The sequence below is a fragment of the Zeus faber genome (assembly GCF_960531495.2).
Source record: "Zeus faber genome assembly, chromosome: 7".
NCBI lineage: Eukaryota > Metazoa > Chordata > Actinopteri > Zeiformes > Zeidae > Zeus > Zeus faber.
The window spans coordinates 8,420,629-8,446,068 of NC_137203.1; the positions used below are offsets into that span (position 1 = coordinate 8,420,629).

Below are 25,440 nucleotides of genomic sequence, written 5' to 3' on the forward strand. Positions count from 1 at the left end.
AATACATTGATAATAATAATAATTATTATTATAATAAGAAGAATAAGAATATAATAATATAATAATATTATTATTATCACAAAAACATTATTATTATTATTATTATTATTATTATTATTATTGAATAATAACAAAAACAACATCATTATTATTATTATTATTATTATTATTATTAATAATAATAATAATAATAATAATTTATGACAGGTTTTATATATGTATGAGACTAAAGAGACTTGGTCTTATTGGTGAATAGCTTCCTTATTCCTCATACAAGCGTCTTTCCATTTGTATTTCCTGACAGTATTCGTCTTGTCTGTCTCTATAATATGCTGGATTTTATATATCTACTGCATTTTATACACCACTTGTTATATTCTAATTCTGTATTGTATAGCCTCTTTGTTGAGTTTATTAAAAGAAGTGTTTGTGGTGGCCAAGTATTGTTGTTACTGAGTTAAAAATGAAATGTGCTTACTATCTTTTTAATCATCTTTCTTTTTTGCCAGTTAAACGCACTATATGTATGAAGAATGCCACACACAGATATGACACATATGTGAGCTCTTTACTGTCATACTGGGGCTATATTTTGGGGGGAAATTCTGCAATTTACATGTGAAATAAAACCAGGAAGGACATCCCATTTACCAATTTGACTTGAAGCTGATCTCATAAAGAATCCAGACCCTGAAGGGCAGAGCTTTCACGCCAGGCAACTACTTCAATCTAATGACACTGAACATACTGTATATAGGGAACTTTTTGGTTGGTGGTGATAATAATAATAATAATAATGATAAAAACAACTTTATACGCACATTTTAATGAAGCCAAGGACACTTAAAATAACAGTAATAAAATAGTACATAAAATATCCTGTGAATGCATCATATTAAATGATATGAACACACTGAAACATAATTTATCATCCTGCAACCTTCGTCTATTAAACCCAGTGGGAGTGGAAGTGGGGGAAGTGGAAAGTTACCAATCAGGAGGCCTGGCTGAACCAACCAACTGAGACGTATAAAACAACCCCCCTCCTTTAAAATCACTCCTTTGACTGTAGAAAGGTCCCTTCATTTGATTTCTTTACTGGAATTGTTGTGACAGCCCTATTTTTAGTTCATATTCTTACCTTTTTAAAAAATCATTATTATTTTTTTTTTTATCTTGTATTTGGTTTTGTCCTTGCTCAACCCGAGGCAGGAGATTTTTGTTGAATAAGACATGGAAATGTGGCCTTGTTTGTTTGTTTATATTTTGCATATTCTCAAAATAAATAATAATAAACTACTGTGAAAAGGTCACGAGAATGACGAGGTAATGAAGAGGTCGGTGATGACGCCACAACCGGCTTTCACCTTTCTATTTAGGTTGGGTTATGATAAAAATAACAACACAACAAGTGAGTCCGCAATATAGAAACGCAAATAATAACAATAATAATTAACCAAAATATAGTTATAATAAACTCCTCAGTTTATATAGGTTTTTTTTGCAGTCCCTTTGCACACTTGTTGCTTGTTATTTGGTTCATCTTGTCAAAACTGCGCACACAAGCCAAATAACATCTCACTTCTATGTTCAAATTAAACCCTGCAGCGAAAGCCTAACAACCCTTTTCTTCAAAAAGGTTTGTTGTTTTTTTTGCAACAAAGTGATTCACACATGCACCAGCAAACACCCTGATGCACTTTACACAGAACATGCTGTCTTTGGTGCTTTGGAAACCTTTTCACCTTTCAAATTCCAAGGAAAAGACAATTAGAAAGGCATCAGAAAAAAAAACCGTATATAGAAATATATGTATATACACATACATATACACATACATATATATATATATATATATATATATATATATACACACACACACACACACACACACACACACACACTGTATACAGCCTTTTTTTGCCATTGCAACAACAAAAACACACAAAGAATAGTAGAATTAGAGTACAGTACCAAACAAAGCGCAGTTAAAGCAGGATACATGTTTATACTTTTGGTTCCTTTGTTTCAGGCATGGATACAGAAGTTAAGGTTTTGATGCTTTTGTCCAAGCATTCACTTTCAGTGTGTAGGCAAAAACTGATAACCTAGGCCAGGGGTCTCCAAACTGTGGCGTGCTACCCCCTGAAGGTCCCCAAAGGACATGCAGATGATCCACAGCACGATCATACTTTGTTTTTCCATACATGTTTTTTCGTCGTATATCGTTGATATATATACAGCCAGATTTTTTACCAAGGGGGTGACCCCTGACCTGTGTTACCAGGAATATTCAGCAGGGAAAGTTCAATTTCCTTACAGCAGAGGGCACAAGAGCACAGGGAATCACTAAAGATGCCTGCAACACCATGGACACCACAGTTAGGAGGCTAAAACATATGACATTAAAAACTGAGATATGAATGCAAATAAATAAATTGAAATTATATTATTGAATATTAAATAAAAATAAATATGAAATTGCTTCAGGTTTTATGAAAGAAATTACTATGTGCTAACTATCTTATTACAGTATGTACAGTTTAACACCAGTGTTATGGCATGTACATTATTTCCCAAGGGGGGGGGGGGGCAGAGGACCACAGCCCTGGTGTCGAAACTCCTCTCGTGGCTCGAGGTTTTGGTCCTGATGGAAACCTCAACCGCAACCCTGCGCTCGATGGCAGAGTCTCAAAAAGGGAGTGTCCGAGATGAGGATGGTGGGCTGCAATCTTCCCCGCCCGCCTCTCAAGGTCCTGGAGGCGAGCGGGTCCTGGAGGGGAGGAAGGTTGCAGCCCATCGCCACCCCTGCTGAACCGACGATCCGCTGCAGCCCGCCCTCGTCCATCGTGGGGGCAGCAGCGAACCAGACGCTCATGGAGGAGGTGGGGATGGACTCGGTGACGGCGCTGTGAAAGTGCACCACCATTGCCCGCGCCGCGTTGAGTTTCTTCAGCTACCGCAGGAAGTACATCCTCTGCCGGGGGGCTTCTTGATGAGGGCCAAGGCTTCACCACCACAGAGGCCTGCGCGACGAGTCGGTCGTCATCGAGACCCCTGATCCTCGGTGGATCCTTTTGGGGCGGGGATGGTGGTGGAGGCTTTGAAGCAGGCGGGCACCCAGCAGGCCTCCGCCGAGGTGTTGAAAAACGGCTCTGAACACCCTGGACAGTTGGTGCGCACGGTGTTTCAGCGCGGAGGGTGAGACAGCATCTGGTCGAGCCGCCTTGCGGGGGTTCTGTCCTTTGAAGAGCCTGTTGACCTCTCTCTCCTGAATAGAGAGAGCGAGCGAGAGAGAGGTGTGATGGGCGGGGTCAGGCTGGATGATTCGGGAGTCTCTGATGAAGACCTTGGTGGTGGGTGGGGGTTGGGTGGAGGTGCTGGGGCTGGGAGACGGAGTCCGAACTGGCCCTTTGTCTTTCAAATGGCACAGAACGAGACCCGAACCCATTCGGTTCATCTCCAAGTTGGAAGTGGTTCAGGGCGTGGGAAGGTTTGGGTTTGTAGCTGATCCGCTTCAGATTTCTCCAAACTGAAGTGGAGTTGTCGGTTGAGAAGCGCCGTTCCAACTTCTCGGAACAGCGCCGTCTGGTTTCCGTCACCGCCTTGCCGGACGCGTTTCCCCACTTTAAAGCCAACCCCCGTCGCCACTCTTTATGCCTCCTCCTTTTCCCCAAACGAAGCCGCCCCACCTTGGCGCCAAACCAGGGTTTGTTGTTGTAACTCACCCTGGTGCGTGTCTGTATTTGATCGGGACACCATCAAAAATGGAGATAACGAGATGTAAACGCGGAGGTCGGTCTATGGATTCTGGGCATTTTTGCAGCTTTATTCACAGAGGCAAGACAAGTGAGTTTAATTTTATTTGATGTTTAATGGTGGTATGGCAAAAACTCAGGCACGTTATTGATCCGGTCAGGATGAGAATCGGTACCTTAATCCAACGCTAGTGAAGGGACAGCACATGAGACACGACACTGACAGAAACTGGACTCAAAATGCCAAAAAAAAGAAAAAAAAAAAGAAAACTAGAATCTCTCTAATGAACAAAGTATATACAATGAAATACATAGATCTGTATTAAAACTATACCTTGATAAATATATAACTTCATGTATTGTTACGTAAAAGGAAATATTGAAATATTCAAAATACTGAGATTTGTTTTTCTTTTTTTTTTTTAAATAGATACAAAGGATTTGTATAAAAGTATAATTTCTGCGGTCTACAGTTACATTTATTTACTGATGCTTCCTCAACGTAGGCTGTGAATGGAGCTTGGTGCACTGGGGGCAAACGGGCCTTAACACACCCCCCAAAAAAAACAAAAAAAAAAAAAAAACCCAAAACAAAACAAAAACAAAATAAATGGGATGTTAAAGTTTTTCCACACAGAGGGTTTTGGATGTTTAAATTCTTTCTGGGCTTCTCCTGTGATGCGTTTCACATTTATGAAAACGGTGACGATGATGATGATAATAATAATAATAATAATAATGAAAAAAGAGACAGTTACACCCCCCCAAAAAAAAATAAAAAATACTTTATTTATTACACCATCGCTGTCCGGCTCCAATCAGGTCGATACATTCATTCTCAAAGGCCACTTTGGACTCGTCATAAAGGAAAAATCTGCATATTTATACAAGATAAAAGAAAAGAGAGAAAACGGTCATTTTGTGGGTTTGTGGGCGTGTGAGGGAGAACCAATAGCAGCATTTTGGATTTGGGGGTCTGTCTGTTTCTTTGTTTAGTCGAACATTCCCCTCCTGGTGGGACTGGGAGACGTCTTCCTGCCGAGGCGCGGGGTCCCCTGAAACACACGGCGGCGGAACACGGGGTTAAAAAAATAAACAAGTGTGGCGTTACATTTTGACTGGAAGGCGGAGCCGAAGAAACCAACCGGGGATTGGGCTTTGGAGAAGTTGACGTGCGCGTACAGCAGCACGGCGATGTCCTTGTGTCCCGCTTCCAGAGCGATGGACAGAGCGCTGCTCTCATCCTGAAATGAGAGGTGGGGATGCAGAGCCGGGGGAGGGGATTGGGAATTTTATTTTATTAAAAACTCTTCATTTTTTTTAGAAAAAAAAAAAACAGGAAGTTGCTACGGCTGATGGTTGTGACTCCAACCTTTTGGTTAAATTTAGGTTATTTGTTATTCAGAGAGCTACTACACAAAATAATCAGACTCTAAAATTGGAATCAATTTTAGTTCCATTTACTTATTTTTGGAAACAGTTTTGTCTTTCCTGAACTGGGATTACTCCCTCTGCTGTAATGCCCTAATTTGTTCTCTGCATATAAAGAACTCCTCCTTGATCTTTACCCAAGGTCCGCTTCCCAGCAGCAGTAATTAATTCCAAATAAAAATTTAAAAAATGACCTTTGGACCTGACCGCGGATCATCTGAGCTCAGATTCCAAAAGAGAGATGTGAACCACACCCGTCTCTTAAGCCGCATGCAAAATGGCCGCACTAGCAGACCATGAAGCTCGCCGTTACGTGTGCGGTTTTCGTCGAAACCCATAGAATGCATCCAAGAAGTATGTAGAAAGCACCAGGACCACGTTCTCCATCCGGTAAAACATCGCAGTCTGTAAACGCTGTGCATCCCATCGCGCCTCGTGAGGGGAGGACTCCGGCAAACGCGTCGTCATGACAACCCCCCAGAGCGCCAGACGTACGTCCGAGAACAGGAACGCCTCACGTACGCCATTTTGGACGCAGCATCGGCTCGCAGTCGCCCCCGCCCGCCCCCCGCCCGGGCAGCCGCCCCCCGCGGTACTCACGCTGTCGCTGAGCGTGGCGTCGCAGCCGGGCTGCGCCAGCAGCAGCTTGACGATCTCCACGTGTCCGTGCTCGCTGGCGCACATCAGCGCCGTGGAGCCCTCGTCGTCCTGGACGTTGACGTCGGCGCCCTGAGCGAGCAGCGCCCGCACCATGTCCATCCGCCCGTGGCTGACCGCCAGCATCAGCCCCGTCTGCCCCGCCTGCACCCGAAAAGTGGTATAGACGCGCAACATTAGTCGAGGAACGTAGATCTCATGCTGCACTGCATCTCTGGAGCACCATACGACGGGGTTCGCTACTTCAAATATGCACAAATAATAAGTTTAACTTTTAATCAACGTCAAAGCCAAATGCACCGTCACTGTAAACTCATCACTTCCTGTTGTGATGGAGTTCGAGAGAATTTAAAAGCCAGGATGATACAGCACAAGAGAAACAACAAACTCAGTGTGATGCCTGTGTCTGAGTGCACGGTTTAGAAGTGAGATGCGTTCCCAAGGAACAGGTTAGGACTTCCTTTCTGCAGCTCGCTCAAAGGGATTCTGGATTTTTACAACACTACAAAAGTATTGCAGCTCACTTAACTATGGAGCTAAATTAATTTAAACAACCTTCCAAAAAGGGAAAAAGTAGAATTAGTGGCGTTGTGAAAGCCCCACCCAGGTCTACTGTGGGGGCAGTATTTCCTTTTCATATTTTTGTTATTTATAAGACTTATGTGTAGCGGGATTTCCAAAAGTACAAACTAAAAAGCATCACTTCGAAAAAATATCTTTATGGCACAAATTTTTTGCGCTTTAAATAAATTTGAAACCATCCTGGGGACAGCGACGACACATTTCCTGTTGTTTTGGAATCAAACTACATGAGCTCCAACACAGATCGTAGGTTTCGGACGCGAGACAATTTCCATGAAGATTTGTTTCGTAATTCATAACTTCTCCGTGCATCGTCCCCTTTTGCGACCAACAGTGACAGGTCGCTATTACGTCATCGTCACCACCACCAGACCCCGCCCGGCTCTGACCTGGCTGGCCCGGGCGTTGACGTCCCCCTTGCTGAACAGCTCCTCCACGATGCGCATGTCCTTGGGAGCCTCCACGGCCGCCAGCGCCGCCAGCATGATGGGGGTGTAGCCCGCCTTGTTCTGCTGGTTCACGTTGCACACGTCTGGGACACACACACACACACAAACGTACGTAAATGACAGCGCTACATGTGGTGGGAACAGAAACCCTCCCCCATGTCGCCTGTCGCCAACATGCTTTACAAATGACACATGTGCTGCTCTGTCAATCACGTCTCCTCCCCGACAAAAACGAAGAGACGACCAGTTGAGACGGCTTTGTTCTAAACCCTGAATGAGAAGGAGGAGGAAAAGGAGAAGGAAGAGAAGAATGAGGAGGAAGAAGAGAAGGAGGAAGAGGAGAAAGAGGCGGAGGGGAAGAAGGAGAAAGAGGATGAGGTGGGGAGGAGGAAGAGGAGGAGGGGGAGGAGGAAGAGGAGAAGAAGGAGACAGAGGAGCAGGTGGAGCAGCAGCAGGAGGCAGCGTCCCAGCCACCCTCCTCAGCTCGTTCAGAGCTGAGGGTGGAGACTCTTCGGGCTTGGTCTGGGAGACCGGGGCCAGACGGGGGGGCGGTGAAAACACACATACTGGAAGTGTGTGTTTATGCTTAACTTGTTTTTTGTTTTTTTACTGATGATTTTTTTGGGGTTTGTTCTTCATTCTGTTTTATTTTTATTTTTTTATTTTTAGTTTTTTTTTTAGCTTTTTTAAACTTTTAGTTTTCCAAGTTTACCTTTCCAATATCCTGCCCTATTTGTATTGTTTCTATTGCAATTTAAAAGATATGAGGTTTTATTGTATATTTCACTTTTTTAGACCCCACATAATATATTCTGATTTCATATTTTATTCCATTGTTTGTTATTATTAATGCTTATTGTTTTGATGTGAGCTGCTGGGACATTGCAATTTCCCTGCGAGGATCAATAAAGTATCCATCCATCTGTTTCTCCCCCTGATACATATGTGGAGATTATGTCTTTAAAACGTCTCAGACTCCTCTTTTTATCACCGCATTCCAGTAACGTCTACCCGGCGTCTCACCTACAGCCTTCATTTCTTTTTTTTTGTAGCTTATGTTATTAGCTGTTATAACTTCTTTTAATCTCTTTTTTTTTCTTTTATATATTTTTATATCTACCCGATGTCGTAATTTTCTCCCTTGTATAAGTCGTAACTGTATTTGATTTGATATTACTTGACTGTACAGTGCTTTGAGTTCTGAGAAAAGCTTTATACTGTCAATAAAAACGCATTATTATTATTATTATTATTATTATTATTATTATTATTATGTAAATGTACACAATTTCCCACTTTTGTAAGAATGTGAGTACAGACGTGTATTATTTATATTTTTTGGCTTATTGGTTATTGTTTATCGCCAAATTGTACCATTTTCATAGTGTTCCTCATTATTGTATTATTATTATTATTGCCTAATATTTGCTGTGCGCTGCTCCATCTAATCCAATGTGGTCAAATCAAACAGATGCATCAGAACCGGAAGCCGAATGTAGAGGAGGGTGAAGCAAGCACGGGGGCCGGCCTCGTGGGGGGTGAGGCAAGAAGAGAAGGGCGAGGGACCGGCCGGGGACAAAGGCTACAATGGACCCGGGAGGGCGGGGCGGGACGGGGGCCACAAAGGGACCCGGGGGAGGGAGACAAAAGGGTCCTCAGTCCCCAGAGTGTCCCGGACCTCATCAGTCTATTGAGCCTTGAGAGCGAAGGTCCCGGACCAGTGGCGACGGGGAGACGGAGCGACGGAGGGGAGGAAGGACGGAGAGATAGAGGGAGGGAGGACAGGGTGGAGCGGGGGGCATCATGCAATGGGGGTGAAGAGATGATTATTGATATCGGTTGCCATGGCAATTGGGTGGATGACAACTTGTTTACCCTCGGCCGTCTACGGAAGCTGAAGGTGGTTTATCAAAACATGCTCCTTTAAATGAGTTGAAAATGTGTTTGCTTATCGTAAAAATATTTGTTGACTGTAGAACCCAAATTCCGGACAGTTTTGACAATCCAATTGAATCATTTAATACACAGAACCAGGGCTGCTAAACCACAGGCCCGGGGGTCCACATCTGGTCAACGAGACAATTCAATGCAGCCCACTTCACCTTTATAATGTACAGTTAAATCTGGTACGCAAATTTAAATATATAAAAAAAATTGCTTTTAATCCCAATGCTTATTTAATCCATGCACTTTAATTTAATGTTTTCAGACCAATAAACATAAATAAAAAAGGTTTTGTGATTACATGTGTTTAACAGACGTAAAATAAAAACGTAATGTGAAAATAAAGTGTAAAAAAAATAAAAATTAAAGAAAAAAGTATGACCCAGCCCCACAGCTTGAAATTGGAAATTGACCAAGAATTTGACCCCCGGTGTTTTAATTTTTTTGGGGCTCTCACCAGCATCCAGCAGCTTCTTCACCACCTGGAAGTTGGAGTGCGATACGCTGTAGTGCAGCGCCGTGTTGCCGTTGCCGTCGGCCATGTTGACGATGTGCCGCAGCACAGCGGGTGACACGGCGCCGAAGGCCGACAGGAAGTCCTCCACCATGGCCGCGAGCGCCGCCTTCTGGCTGGACACGCGGAACCACTCGTGCTGCACTGTGTTCAGACAGGCCCTCTGGGGACAAGCGAGGTTTCCATGGTTACCACCGAGTCATAAGCCATCATCGTGGCTGCTTTTATGTTGTTGTTTTGCAGTTTTATTTTACTCATGCTTATTTGTCCAACATTTGAGAGTTTTGAGCTTTTTAATGGCGTCGTGCTTTGTATTCATCTTCATATCGATATGGTATCTTCTGTTAGAGGTGTAACCCTACATTATAGATATTTGGTCTAAAATGGCTTCTGTTTTGACTTATAGGTTTGTATATACAGGCATTAATAAAGCGTTACCTAATATTATGAAATTATTATTTAATTAAACTAATTATGAAAAAAAAAATTCATATCATAAGAAAAAAAAAAAAAAATGTCTTAATTGAGGAATTCCTCGAATTTTAGTTTATTAAAATATGTATGCTTGAAAAGGCAACATGTCAATCATGCGTGTCATTTTGACATTATTTACATGCATGCATTTTGCATTCTAGGGTTGAATTGATTTGTTTCTTATGTTGCTTCACCCTCCATGGTTTTTCAGTCCTGGTCCACCGGCCGCTCTTTCAAACGCGTCATGCTCTAAATGTTCTTCAGCATTAGGAAGTATTAACCCAAATCCCCTCGACCGGATTTAGAGAATCAGCGGTGATTCTGACAACAATTACCCCGGTAGCATTAGATGTTATTCCTGCGTAATTCGGCGCTGGACTCAGATAACACACCCCCTCTATAAGGGGCTTTAATCACATGTTATTTGGGGTTTTTTTTCCCCCTCAATAGTGAGCCCTATTCTATTAAAATACGGAATACTATAATATAACAATACAATAACATTATATAATATTTCAAAGAGGTTACTGTGCTAACATGTATTTAGAACTACTTTACAAAGCCCCATTGGATCCACAGAGTATCAGAACATCAGATTCCACCAGCGACACAGTAGAATATAAAAAGTTAAATACAGGCAGGAACATTGCGGAGGAGACCGTGAGGGCCACTCACCACATCTTTACCGCTCACAGCCTTGGGCTCAGCCAGATGCAGCTTGAGGACGGTGCACGCTGCCAGCATCTTCTCACTCAGCTCATACCTTCACATCGTGTTTTGAACACAAAAAGACAAAATAAATGGTGAACTGGAAAGACATTTACATGGAATACAGGACATCATTTAATGCGGTTTCAGATTTCATAAAAAAAAAAATAATAATAATAATAATATTTATAATACTTAATTCTACTACCTTGTGAACCTATGGCTAAACTCTATTTTTCAGTAGTGCTGCTTTTTCCAAGCGTATGTCTATTTGTGTACTTGTCAACTGTCTATTTTCTAAAACTTGAGTACTACCGAGTTCATTAGAATTGCTCCACACCCCTCCTGCAATAACAGCTGTAGTTGAACTTTATGTGCCAGTGTTTATCGGGCGGTGCAGGACATTTAAATGCACAGGGAATGATCAAAGATCGAGCACATTCCCCCGTTACCTCTCTCTCGTATCCTCGTCCTCCACGCTTTCCTCTCCTCCACCTCGGTTCACGTCCACCGCTCCCTCGTTGTGGAAATCCTCGCCGGACTTCTCCCCCTCCACTTCCCGGTTTTCCTCCTTTCCGCCGCACTCCTTCTCTTCCTCGTCTTCCTCCTCCGACCCAGAGGAGCTGCTCTCCTCGGAGCTGGAGTCGTCGCTCGACGTGGTTTCATACCTGGACCGGCGGGGGCGACAAATCAAAATCGAGGCTCAGAATTCTCTGCGCTCAGATAAAACGTGCGGATGATCCAGGAGACCAGATGAATCTTAAAAACGAAAAGTATAAAATACTATGGCCCTCAATAATCATATTATACATTTACTTTAGAATTACGAATTCATTTATAATTTCAGATTTTAAAGAATTGGTGACCTGGTTCAATATGAACAGTCAATGTTTTGATATATTCATGTTTATATATATGTATATGTATGTATGTATGTATGTATGTGTATATATATATATATATGTATGTGTATATATATATATATATATGTATATGTATGTATGTATGTATGTGTATATGTATATATATATATATATATATTTATATATATTTATATATATTTATATATATTTTTTTTTTTGTTGTGTGCTGCATTTCTTTAACAGGGGCCTCTTGAAATAAAACAATTTTAATAAAATAAAATAAAAAAGGAGAAAAGCATGAAATCATCGTCCGTGAGTGAATGTGCAGACTCACCCTCCGTTCACTCCAACAAACTGCAGGTTCTTCTTGGTGCCATTGGCGCTTGTTCGGCCATCTTTCTTTTTCATGATGGATTTCAGGGTGCTCTGGCTGCATGGCTGGCCTGAAGGGGACAGGAGCAAAATATTAAAGCTAAATCTAACTTTGATATATAATCCACGGACCAGAGGGCAGGCATCGTGGTCCACAAACGCTCTTTAGGAAAAATAAATAATAATAAATCTACAAGGCAGGAAAAAGTTCAGCCGGAGTGAACTATCAATAAGATAATATACATCCCATAGTTTAATGAATTCGTTTAAATATTAACAAAGTATTTAAAGTTCATTAAAAGGCAATTGCAGAATTTATACATATAATATTTGAGCAGACCGCTTTTGTTTTGTAAAATAGTACGATTCCCCAATAATCGAATAGGAATTTCAAAACAATGCTCGGAATGTCAAATAGAATGTGAACGGTGAATTTCCATCAGTTGGGTCGAGGCAAATTAACAGTCTAACCATATCTTTATGTTTCAATGTTCAATGTCAATGGACAGCTCTTCTGCATTAGGTAATCATGTCTTATAAGGCGATAAACTCATAGTGTCTTGTTCATTCAAAGTCAAAACCAAATAAGACGACTAATATTCAACAGGTTCAAGAACTATGGCAGGAAGTGGACACCGGACAATATGCGTCTTTATCCAAATTCTTTTTTTTTCTTTTTTTCTCCTTCTTCTTCTTCCTCAAAGTTATCATTGAGTCTGGCACGGGAAGCTGCCCCAAACCCAGAGGCATCCCAATCATTTTAAGTACAGGCCTCGCAAAACCAAAATACCAGCGGCGGGCCAGCGCCGTCGGGGTATCTGCCAAGACCTGCCCCCGGCGGAGCGGCCATGTCTTCACGCCCGTTGCTTTGTTCAGAGCTTTTTCCCTTCACGTCTGTGCAGTACGTGCATATCCTCCGGCGTCTGGGCAGGTGGGAGTGCGAGCGGCCCGGGGGTGCCGGAGCCGCCGGCTTCCTCATATTTTCCAGGGACGGTCGACACGCGCCAGGATCTCAGACTGCATGTGCCGCTGCTATTACCGGCCGTCGGAGTTCACACGTGTTGCAGCACAGGTACCCGAGGCGCTGCGCTCCGCCCGCCCCCACGCACGTGAGGGTCGGGGCTGCCATCGGGTGGCTCTCATCCAACCACCATAAAACATGTCCCAAATGAATCCATACGCACTATACCACCATATGGCCCGCTCATTTGTTTTTAACTACTTGTATTACCGTAACACGCCCGGACAAATAAAGACGGCTGTCACGGTAATGAATAAACTTGGGGGAACACACAATGCTGCTGGAAACATATCAACGCCATCACTACATCCCCTCACTACTCTTTCATTTGTGGCGTTTAAAATGAATAACAAGTTAGAATTCTCTCAAAAATAAATGAGATTCTACATTGTTACGGTAATTCATTTTCTGACAAGTAAAGCACAGAAAATAACACTCAAATGATGTCATAGTTAAAAACCAACTAAGTTGGCCACATAGTAGGCGTCGTGCACTTTTTAATGAATCATTTCACAGTCTCCGGAATAATGTGTATCAATTCATTTTGGACATGATTTATGGCGGTTTCATGAGAATTGACTCTTAAGTGTCAGCTGTGCAGATGGATTAGTCTCATGTTTCATCCTGATGTTCAGCTCTTCTTTTACTGATCTATTACACCTTCCTTCACTGCCCACATCTATCATTTTTAAAAATATCCTCCCACCCACAAACATTATAAATAAAATACCAGCGTTATACCAAGATGTCTCAGAAAGTGTTTGTTGCTTTGCCAGGTTTGCTGATGGTTGCCAGGCCTTCACAAATCACAAGATTTTCATTTTTTTTTTTTTTTTTTTTTAAGATCTGGGGTTGTTTTCATGATCTGTTTTTACTTAATTGTGTTCTGAGAAAAGCGCTTTATAAATTAAATGCATTATTACTACTAATGTTATTATTAAGTAATACAGTGGTACCTCGACTTACGACTGCATCTACTTACGACTAAGCCAAGATACCAGCAGCGATAGTCGCGAAAATTTGTATCGACTTGCGACCGACTGCTCCAAGATACGACGGTGCAAATTTGCAGTTGGCACGTTGGCGGCCAGTAAGCAGCCAGTCAGCAGCCAGTCCGTCAGTCAGTAGCCAGTCACTCAGTCAGTCAGCCAGCAGTCAGTCAGCCAGCAGTCAGTCAGCAGGCGACCTACATCGTGTGTGCACGTAGTTCGTGGCTTATCGATATTTTTTTCATATTTACTGTTTGTACTGTGTATTTTGTTTATTTTCACCCTTCATGATTTCATCATTTATATGGTAAAAATTGCTTCGACATACGACTGTTTTGACATACGACCGTTCTTATAGAACCAATTAGTCGTAAGTTGAGGTACCACTGTATGAAGAAATTATGATTGTATGTTATTTCAGTAAATATTTTTCTCAAATATTGCTTTATTTTATTATTATTATTATTATTATTATTATTATTATTATTTTTAACATTTTCTTTACCGTTGTTCTACCAGAAGGGAGTCGTTGAAAACCGGAGTCAAATTTCTTTGTGTGGCCAATAAAGCATAATTCTGGTTCTGAAAAAAACAAACAAACAAAAAAACAAAACAAAACAGGGTAGCCGTACCGTGCAGCGCCGTGGACATCTGCTGGTCCATGCGGCTCTTCTGCTCCGCCAGGCTGGTTTGCTGCCGCTGAGCGGGGGCCGAAGCAGCGCCGCCCGCCGCTGTGGACAAAGACGACGTGGTCACTTCAGTCTGAGAGAACTCTGTGTGAATGCTCTGCGACGCGCAGGTTTCTGCAAGGAGGAGGGAGATGGATGAAGATAAGGAACAGAGAGATGAAGGTTTTTATCAAAACGACTTTTAATCCCAAGCACCCAAGTTTCCATTTGCAGTAAGAGGTGACCATTATAAGGGTTTTCATTTCTATTTTATACCTGTATAAAATTTAAAATGTTTTGTACCTATATGACTGCATGAAAGTATTGACAGTGTTGGTTGACAGTGGGTTTTACAATAATAAAAATAAACTAGGTAAAAAGTAAACCAAATTCTACTTTTTTCCAATTTATAAATTACATTTCATTGCATTTCTTGTAATAAAAAAAAAAGTTATTCTTAGGTCACCTCCAGGTTAAATTGCAAATTCTTTATACACAGTTTCATTTCATGAACAATACAAAGCAAAGCAATAGCATAGGGTTGATGATGGTATTGGAAAAACAAACCTTTGTGTGTATAAGTGAGGTGTGCTATACCGGTTATACAGCCCAGCCATGGGTAGTGTTTTCTTTTTTTTTTTTTAACATAAGCACGTTCTGAGGCTAAGGACACATCATGTTCCTTCAATATTCGAACATACTGTATCTAGAGCTGTAGTGTAATGTAGGACTTTAGTAGAAGTTCCAGTCAGTCACAAACACAAACGTACTCGACAAGTTTCCCAGCTGAATATAAATGTCTATGAACAAATATCTGGAATACAACGACACAACATCTGCTTAGTTTTACTGTATTAAAAATATAAATTGGGACATAAAAAAAGGAAAAATACTGAGTAGCTTGAGCGATCTAGCATGTTCAATTTTAATAAACGTATTTATATAGACTATATATATATATATATATATATATATATATATATATATATATATATATATATATATATATATATATATATATATATATATATATATAAATAAGAGTAAATATTCGTATATGGTTTTAATTATGAACAAGGGAGCGTAGTCTTAATCATTTATCTTTTAATCTTAATTTTTTTTTAAATGTAATCTTTAATTTTACATTTTAGGAAACTGCTTTCATACAATATATTACAATGTATTAACTATATAGAAATGGTTTTGAAGCCGTCCCTGTAATAGCCCCGATGCTGTGCACCACTGCTGCACCAAAGGAGTAACTTGAACAGCACTTCACTTTACTTCTTCGTTTTCATAATTTCATAATCCAAGAGAGGCCAGTATCGGACCAAAAACAAAACCGCCCGGACGACAGACAGACCCTCACGCACCGTGTTGGCCTGGTGAAGTTATGTAATGAGCCGGGAGCCATGAATCAGCAGCCGCGCCGGGGCGAGAGCGGGAAGGGGGGGAGGGGGGTGGGGGCAAAAACAACAAGTGGCCAATTGGTGCGACGCTACTGGGTCCCAAATAAAATGAGCTCATTGTTGGTTCAAATCCAAAGCCCCCGCCGCATTTTTTGGTGTCAAGCGATAACTCTGGCCTGTCTCGAACCCACTGGGCGTCAGTTTACACATGCACTGTTCAAACCCCGGCCCACACCCAACGAGCTACTCCACGCAGGGGTCTCTGGTAGACTCCTGCTCCACGTTCATGTCTCGGCTATTTCAGATTGTTTATATGGACTCATTTTAGGGCATGGATTGTTTTTTTGTGGTTCGGACTTTTTGAATTTTCTGCCTGGATGGGACAGCTTGAGTGAGAGTGAGACGTTGCGCTTGGACCCTACATTGAATATCGACTCGTCAACAGCCCAGGAGAAAACAGCAATAAACCTGATGAAATCACAATGTCCTTTCCTGAGAGCTGCACTCTCTCCCCCCTGTAGGCAGTAAATTCTTCACTCCCTGCTCATCAGCTATGTCGGTTAAGCAATATATTTCACAGCTGAGCTTGAGCCAACTGTTTCTGTGCGTGTGTAAATGAAACAAAAAACAAAAACGTTCCATAGCTTTCTCAATTGCTTATATGAAATCTAGTATTTGTAAAGAAAAAAACCATCATTTTGATTGTGACAAAATGTGTGCAATCTATCAGCATGCTGAAGGCTGGAGATGTCCAACACTCACCTTTTTGGAGGGCTACAGAGTCTGACTGCAGCGTCAGGATGTCTTCAGAGCTTCCATACTTCATCACGGAGTTGATGGAGGACAGGGTGTTGACCAGCTGGCTATTGATGGAGCCAAACTGAGTTTGGGGCTGTCCGAAGGCGTCCGCAAGCTCGCTGTAATTTTCCGCCAGCAGCATTTGCTGCTCCTGCAGCAGCTTCTGCACCCTCTCGATGTAGTGGTCCAGTCCCGCAGAGCCCTGGGGCTGGGCGTCCACTGGTGCAGCCTGAACCCTGGTCTCCATAGTCTCTCCACTGCTGCTGCTTTCAAAACATCCTGATGGCTGGGAGGGGCCGCAGGCTATGTTCCTGGTTTTTAACCCGACCAGGAAATTCTGGTGAACGCTAACCGGTCCCACCCCACAGTCTTTGGTTCTGATTGAGGATGACTGGCCAAGAGACCCGTCCACCTCTGTGGTGGTTCCCACAGCGATGGAACGTCTCTTTGCTGTAGCCTGAATGTCTTTCACAAGTCCTTCCCCAGCCCCAATGGTCCGAGTTTCAGTCATCACAGTGCTGGTGTGCTTATCACAAGTTACCAATGCTGTGTTTGTGAAAGAGTCAGCAAAGACAGATGTTTTTGTGTTGGTGGACTTGCTGACGACTTCCATCTCAGTGTTGGTGTGTTGAGAAACCGACTCAGGGGTGACCATTACGCCAGAGTCCAATTTTCTAACCAAGTCAGGATTGGTTCCTTGAGACACCAACTCTTTTACAGGACTTACGACCACGTCCACGGAACAGTCTCCACAGCCGACCGATCTAGACTCCTTTGGCCACTCGGTCACAGGTTTACAGGTAGCCAGGTTGTCCACCGATTCCTCAGTGTTGACTCCCACCTCGCAGACATTCAGCTCCACCCCTATTCTCTGGTGGCACACATCCACCCGTCTCCCCACACTTTGGTCTTTCACCTCCACTCTCTCATGAACTACCCACCTATCGATAGGCACTTCTGGACCTACGGCAATACTGTGCACAATGGGCTGACAGGAAACTCCAACTGTGTTGGTGTGGGGACTCTTAGCTGTGCTGGCTGCTAATGACTCCAAATGATTGCCCACTCCCAGGCTCTGCGTCTGAACTTTAGCCTCCACACAGGCATTGTACATTTCCGGCCTAGCCATGCAACCTTTGTCCACTTTCTTCTTGTTGGATCCACCAGCAGCTTGGAGCTCCAATTTCAGCTTGCCCATCTCCATTTGGTGAGTGGTTTCTTTCAGCTGCACCTCCAGGCAGTATATTTTCTCTTTCAGTGAGTCAATGGACTGCTGCTGGAGCTCTATCTCTTTCTCAGCTTCACTTGTCATGCCCAGCATGGCCTCCGTCACACCCACCCCAGCACTGCGAGTCTCCTGCCGCTCAGTCATAACTCCTGCATCTCGGAAGGAAGAGTTCGCCTTTACCTTACTGGTGAGGTTGTTCATATTTTCATCAGTACCAACACCAATTGAGTGCTGGTGAGTTGAGTTGAGTGAGTTTGGTGTGACCGTTGGTTGCCTTTGTCGGATTTCAGAGCAGTTGTTGTCCTCCGTCTTCTTCTCTAGGGCTTGGACCTCAGCAGCCAGGCGTCTGAACTCCTCCAGCTGCTGGACATTCTGCTCCTGGGCTTCAGGCTCCGTGATGTGCAGCTCCGTGTCCCTCTGGATGGCGCTCTGGCTCTCCAGCTGATCAGCACTGCCAACACTGTAGGAACGCTTGCGGAAACCTGTGGGAGCCTGGTTCTTGGACTGGGCAGTCAGCTGCCTTTTCTCTTCTTGTAGCACTGCTATCTTAACCTGCAAGATGGGGATGGTTTTCACTTGACCCTCCAGCTCTTTCAGCCTCTTGAGGGCCACCACCATCTGCTCCCGGATGTGCTGAAGGTGCACTGGACTGACATTAGTTACCGGAGTTGTCATACCACTACTCAAGGGACTGTGGCGGATAGAGCTTCCCATTGATGTTGGGTAGTAAGCGTTGTAATCTCCATTAGGGGGGTGGCCATTAAGGCTCAGAGGTTGAAGGCCACTAGGTGAGATCTGGCTTGCGACCAGAGAGCCGGAGAAGGAGGACAAGGAGCTGTTGGATCCCATGCCTCCAAAACTGGCAAGGCGACGACGGGGAGCAATGGGCTCATTGTGAGGCTGCATGAGCAGCCGCTCCTGTTCCAGTCTCCGCCGGGTCTCCATGAGGGTCTTCTCTACTTGAAGATTGTGTCGAGGGGGAACCCTAGGTGATGGAGGTGGCAGGAGCTGCTTGGGCTCCGAAGCAGTCAGACAGGATTGCTGTGGGGGTTGCTCATAGGTCGTGGCTCCCCTTCTCAGCGTTGGAGTGAGTGGTGGAGCAGCCAGGGGCCTGGAGGTGAAGAACACCGGGGACTGCTTGTTGTCTTCGCTGTTAGAGGAGGACAGGGAATCTGTGGAGGTCCATTCAGCCTGAGTGCTGCCCCCGCCGGCGCTGCCCCGAGGCACCGCTACGGGTTTGGCCACTTTGGGCTTCCTCTGAATGCTGAGCTTCTTAATGGTGTTTCCCCGCTCAATGTCATCCACATACTTGAGGAAGTCCAGGTCTAGCTGATATCCATAAGGCGTTTCAACATAGTAGGGGGCCACAGAAGCCTTCTCGTCCTCTGTGCTCGGGCATCTCTGTCCTCTTTCTGCAGAGAAGAAAAACAAACAAAAGAAACAAACAAATAAGGAAATCAATTTATAATAATTTTATTTTGGAGTGAATTTGTGAAATATCTCCCTACATTTCAAATACTGTTTTTTTTTTTAATATATACAAAACAAAGTGTCTCCTAATTGAGAAAGTGTTTATTTTCTCCTCAACTCCTCAACCCATTGAGTGAACAGCTTGAGTGCCAGCTTTAACTAACCATGCGTTTCCTCACACAATCGCCCTAATTTCCCCGTGCGAGTAGAAACACGACTTAAGTGTTTGAAATGTTTCTGCCAGAAAAGCAAGAGCAGTAATCTGTGAAGTCACGTCTGCAAGAATTCCAATGGACAGCAGCACTACTACTGGAATAGTCATCACATGGAAAACAGCGAGAATCCGGTAACTGACGTGACGTTGTTTTCTAAAATCCCCGAAAACAAGCCAGTTAGAATTAATGTTATCCAACCTTGCCTTTACGAAATGATAAATCAGCGCGTCTCATTTGTGACAGCCGGCCGACCTGCAATATCCCCTTCTTGTTTACAGATCAGAGATAACAAAGATAAGTGAAAGCAAAGTCAATAGTCGCCAGTCCAAAATCCATCCACGCGAACAGAACAACACTTAGAACAACACTTTGAACAACCCTTTTCCAGAGACAACTTCCATATGATTTACAAATCTAAACAGAAGGCACGTTATTCAGTCTGAGGGAGTAAATTCCCTACTTCCTTTTCCAGAAAACTGACAAACATACATGTTTCTGATCCACGATGACGAGACGGATCTGTTAAAAACCATTTGATTACACACCAAATTCCATACATCCAGTTAAAAATGACTTTCCAGGCCACTGGAAGCCCGTACGTCCACACCGCGCTGGCAAAACACAGCGCCTTGTTCTTGGTATGCATGGAACTCCGACCGACTAAAGCAAATATGGGCTTGACATAAACAGCAGCGCTCTTACTTTTGACTCTCTAGTCCTCCGCTCAATCCCTTCCTTTCGGGTTAAAATGAACCCCCCCCCCCCAAAAAAACAACAAAAAAAACAAAACACAGAACAAGAGAATTACAAGGCTAAGCCGGCCGCTTCAACCTCGCTGCCTTGTTGTTAAAGCTTCACTTACCTCAGTGAAATAATTGTATTCCCCTTTTTTCCTACGCCCCCCTCTGTCCAGTGTACCGTGGGACAGGATATAATGGAACAGGCTGCAGGAGCCAGGGAGCCGTGTTCTCTCCACAGTGGGTCCACTCTCTCTTCCTCTCTCCCCCTTCTCTCTCTCTCTCCCAATGCTCACTCCATAAGGGGGGGAAAAAATTCCACTATTGGTGTAAAGTCAGCCAGGGCACTGCTCAGGCGCTCCATTGGCCGGCTGCCTCCTCCAATCCCGGGCGGCGTTCGGCCGGCCACTTCCCAACCCAAACAGGAGTCATGTTGTTCAGCCCGAGGCGGCCCAAGTCACATTATGCTCTTAACAACACAGGGTTTGATTGCTCTAGTGCTGCGAGGTACCACCATTCCTGTTGGATTTACTTTTCAAGAAAGGCCTGTTTCAATAAAGTGAAGACATGAGAGAGACAAGACTTAGCCCCCCCCGGGGGGGAAATTCAGGTGGCACGGCAGCAAAACAGTGCGACTCAACCAAATATAATAATGATAAAAACGAAGACTTTGTATTTACACTAGTTTAAGTTATAGGAAACATCAAACAACTTTGTAAGATAAAAAGTCTTATTTGATATATGTTTCCAAACTTATTTTTTGTACAAATTGTCGATACAGTCGTTAGTTTGTTAATTTATTTTGTTTATTGCCAAAATTTCATGTATATTAGTATTTTCTATGTTTAATTATTCTGGTTGTTATTTTTATGGCTGCTATTTATTTTTCTTATTTTTTTTTGTTCTATTCTTTATCGCACACACAGCTGATTTTCTTCAATTCTTCTTATTATTACTTCATTATTATTACTGCCTATTGTTTTGATGTGAGCTGCTGTAACCTGTTCCTTCCGCGGGTGAATAGAGCAAGTATTCCAACAAGTGTATATGAAATGCAAAAGGCTCGTGGGGACCTGAAATAAGTACATCCTGATCTTCGTGGCATAAGTATATACTCTTATAGGCCCACAGTGTCACCTTCTAGCGCCGTGCCGGGGTGCAGGACTCTCCCCTGGCACGAGTTGCCGAACAGCACAACAGACACATGTCACGGCGGGCGGAGCGACAGACCGCGGCACGGAGACCCTGAACAGCTGAGCCGTGACCTCATCGCTACGTGACGACGGAAAAGGGGGTCACATGCGAGCGACAGGGAGCCAGCAGCGACACCGACAAGAGCCACAGAGCCGCTCCGCTTATCCACAGCTGTTATATTGTCAAATTGACAGGGATTACACAACACGTACACTGTTACAGCACGGCAGAACAATGCTCCGCAGGCTTTTGTTATTTGGCCAAAGTGCACAGTGAGTCTTTTAAACAAACAACACAAGACACAAGACAATGCACTGGTCATAAATAGTGATGAAAGGGTCGACTATCTTTCTCCATATTTAATTAGTGACGAGTGACTCGGTAAAGATAAATTAAACTCCTTGGATTTTCCGACTACTTGTACGTTCAGGCCTAATCCTCTCAAAAGTATTTATTTTGGCAGAGGAATGCAGTTCTGAAAGTGTGAATCACAAAATAATTGACTTGACTCCCAATTAGTTATTAATAGTTATTGGAGTTATAGTACTTATATTTATAGTCACATTCGCTATGAGTTATGTCAAATGTCTTGTGCTTTTATTTGCCTAGACTCAATTTAATCATCAGCAGTTATTTTCAGTTTGTGGGTTGTAGATTAAATCTTTTGCCAAGTGACTCATTTAAAGAAATGTGTTCAAAACAAACAAATCGTTTGCGAATCTTACATCATTCGTCATAAACGCCCATAAATGTAGGTCAACGCTGTTTCCAGGTAAGCTGCAAAGCACTTTTCACTGTTCTACAAAGGACAGAGGGGAGCTGAATATACAGGAAAACATTGCATAAATCTGATACCAGTCTTTATTGCACCAGAAGTAGGACGGGAATTGGCCAACTGAGGAATTTTTAAATTCGCCCGCAAGAGCCAAATCAAAAAGCCGAAAATAGAACAGAGGCTCACACGCAGCTTTCCAACCTTTCACTAGTTTTCCCCCTCATCAAAAGACACCGAGTGTATCCCAAACTATTTTCTCAATCGCGACCTTAGCACCTTCTGCGAAAATAAAACCACGGGAGTAGAAAAAGGATTTTACTCTGACATTTTCTCTGGCTCTGCGCGTTGTTTGGGAGCCAAACATTTTGGTAAAGCTGAGCAGGGGCTATAAAATATAAAAAAAGTAAAAAACAAAACAGACCTTACGCTAGGGAGGAAAAAATTAGGGACAGTGACGCAGGAATCCTTCACTGCACACTCACCTGCACATGGGAAACCACCTGGTCACACATGTTTTCGGCATTGGCCATTTTTAAAAAGGAAACCTTGCTTCACAGCAAATTCCTGCTCAAATCTCCTGTATTCCACGGCACTTTTTGCTCCTAGACGTGATCCTCCTCGCCGATAATAGTCCAATACAAACTTTATTTTAATGGCTTCTCGGCGTGTTTTACCAACTCAAATTGGTGTTTCTAATGAAAATAGCATGCAGATGGGCCTTGTAAGGCTTTGATGTCAAAATCCTCAGGGAGAGAAAAAAAAAAAAAGGAAAACTAAATCGGGCTTGGCTTGTGTTGCATTGGGTTTGGTAAAAGTTTAAATTTAGAGCTGACAAAAGACTCCCAGCATCCACGCCGCACTTGAACCCGGAATCGAGCGGCGATCTAAATAGGATACGGCGCCGTTTCTCCGCTTACGCTGTGGAGCCGCTGACAATCTCATGGTTTCGGATTAACAATCCAATAATTCTCCGCCCTCATTTTTAGTGGATTCAGTTTGAACGGCTCCATTTATGAAGCCAGCCCGAGCTCCAAATACGAGCATGGGATCCTAGGTGTTGGTCGAAAGCACGAAATGGCTAAGCTCAACGGCAAGCCACAGTCTGTGGTTTCCGCGGCCTCGTCCAGCAGCTCGGAGACAACACCAAGTCTGCTCCTACTTCTAGAAACACATAATCCAACAAAATGACGACTTGGACTAAGAAGGTAACGCTCTATATTTGTAAGGGGCCTTTAGCAGTTTTAGCAGAGCAATACATTTCTCTGTTGATGGTAGAAGTATTCACATACAGTCACAAAACAGAAGACCTTTCCTCATACAGCCATTCTGGCATTTCCTGAATGTGTGTCTGTGTGTGCGTGCATGCGTGCGTGTGTGTGCGCGTGTGCAATGAACCTATCCAGTCAAAGCAAAGTTTGAGAAATATGTCTGATCATAAAAGAAAACAAAAACAAACCAAAAGGAGGAAAAAAAGAGAGACAGGAAACAGGACAAAGCAATAGGAACAGTCATGCACATTCCTGTTTCTTACAATGTGAGCGGAGGAAATCCAAGCAGGAGCGATAGAGCAGGGGTTGATAGAGTGGGGGGGAGGCGATAACGTGACAGACGGCGGAGGCAGTAGAGCAGGAGAGGGGGCAGGAGGAATAGGGCAGAAAGGTCGGGGCGGCAATGGCACAACAGAGCGGCGGTGAGGGGCAACAGAGCAGTGGCGATGGAGAAGGAGCGGGAGCGCTAGGGCGATAGCATCAACAGGAGCGGCAGAGCAGGTGAGAGAGCAACAGCGAGAGAGCAGCGGTGATATACAGGAGCGGTGGAGAGCAACGGCGATAGAGAAGGAGCAAGAGCTGGGGCGGTGGCACGAACAACGAGCGGTAGAGCAGGAGAAGGAGCACGGACAATAGAGCAGTGGCGATGGAGCAGGTGCGAGGGAACTCGGGTGATAGCACGAGCAGGCGCGATAGGGCAGCAGCAATATAGCAGGAGCAGGAGCATGAACGATAGAGCAGCGGCGATATAGCAAGAGCGACAGAGCGGTGGCGATAGAGCAGGAGCGGTCAAGCAAACAGGAGGAATAGACCGGTAGCGAGAACAGGAGTTATAGAGCGGCGGCGATAGAGCAGGAGACCGAACAGGAGTGATAGAGCGACAGCGATAGAGCAGGAGCGGTAGAGCGGAGGCGAGAACAGGAGTTATAGAGCGGCGGCGAGAGAACAGGAGAGCGAACAGGAGGGATAGAGCGGCAGCGATAGAGCAGGAGAACGAACAGGAGGGATAGAGTGGCGGCGATAGCGCAGGAGCGGTAGAGCAAACAGGAGGGATGGAGTGGAGGCGATAGAGCAGGAGTGGTAGAGCGAACAGGAGGGATAGAGCGGCGGCAATAGAGCAGGAGCGGTAGAGCGGCGGCAATAAGAGCAGGAGCGGTAGAGCGAACAAGAGGGATAGAGCGGCGGCGATAGAGCAGGAGCGGTAGAGCGAACAGGAGGGATAGAGCCGGAGCGGTAGAGCAAACGGGAGGGCTAGAGCGGCGGCGATAAGAGCAGGAGCGGTAGAGCGAACAGGAGCAGTAGAGCAGGAGCAGTAGAGCAGGAGCTACAGAGCAGTGAAGAAAGCAGCAGAAGGTTTCAAGCGACTCCTGCCAAGCCCCTGCCACATTCAACAACTCCGCTCTCCACACAAACATTCCGACTGCAGGAAATGTTCCGGCCCCTTTCACAGCGACGTTAAAGCTAAAACCTAGATGTAACTATTACGGCTGCAGGTGGCACCAGACTCTGATCCCGTTAAGTTGTTGTTCTATATGATAATCACGCAGCAGAAAAACAATACGCCGTCGTGATACTAAGACCACGTCACACCGCCAACGACTTTGCATTCTAAATCCATGAACATTTCGAAAAACAACACTTCTTAATCGAAGACCACATTTCAGCAGAGATTGTTTTTCCTTGCGGTGCAGTTCATTCCGGGGACAATGGCGTGAAGCAGAACACTCCATCCGCCCTCCACGGTCTCAGACTGGTGCCACTGGGAACATGAAGCTATAAAACAGCACTATTCACTGGTTCTGAATTGGCTTCTGAAGGCTTGACCCCTGACCTTTGCTTCGTGGTACCAGTCTGTTCTGGATGGAAAGCCGCAGCGCGCCGGGACAACAACTTATTTATACTGTATAGTGGGACAA

At 44.1% G+C, this 25,440-nt stretch overlaps 1 protein-coding gene across 1 annotated transcript; it reads right to left on the reverse strand.

The window, feature by feature from the left end:
- Positions 1-3,864: 3,864 nt before the first annotated feature.
- Positions 3,865-20,183, reverse strand: kank1a (KN motif and ankyrin repeat domains 1a). The gene is made up of 11 exons (XM_080003417.1): positions 20,096-20,183; positions 16,602-19,277; positions 14,395-14,565; positions 11,715-11,823; positions 10,970-11,185; positions 10,485-10,572; positions 9,279-9,498; positions 6,818-6,960; positions 5,790-5,990; positions 4,904-5,002; positions 3,865-4,813 (listed from the first exon to the last, which is right to left on the reverse strand). The coding sequence occupies exons 1-11, from the start codon at positions 20,103-20,105 to the stop codon at positions 4,751-4,753; spliced, it is 3,996 nt and encodes a 1,331-aa protein (XP_079859543.1). The 5' UTR covers positions 20,106-20,183; the 3' UTR covers positions 3,865-4,750.
- Positions 20,184-25,440: the final 5,257 nt, after the last annotated feature.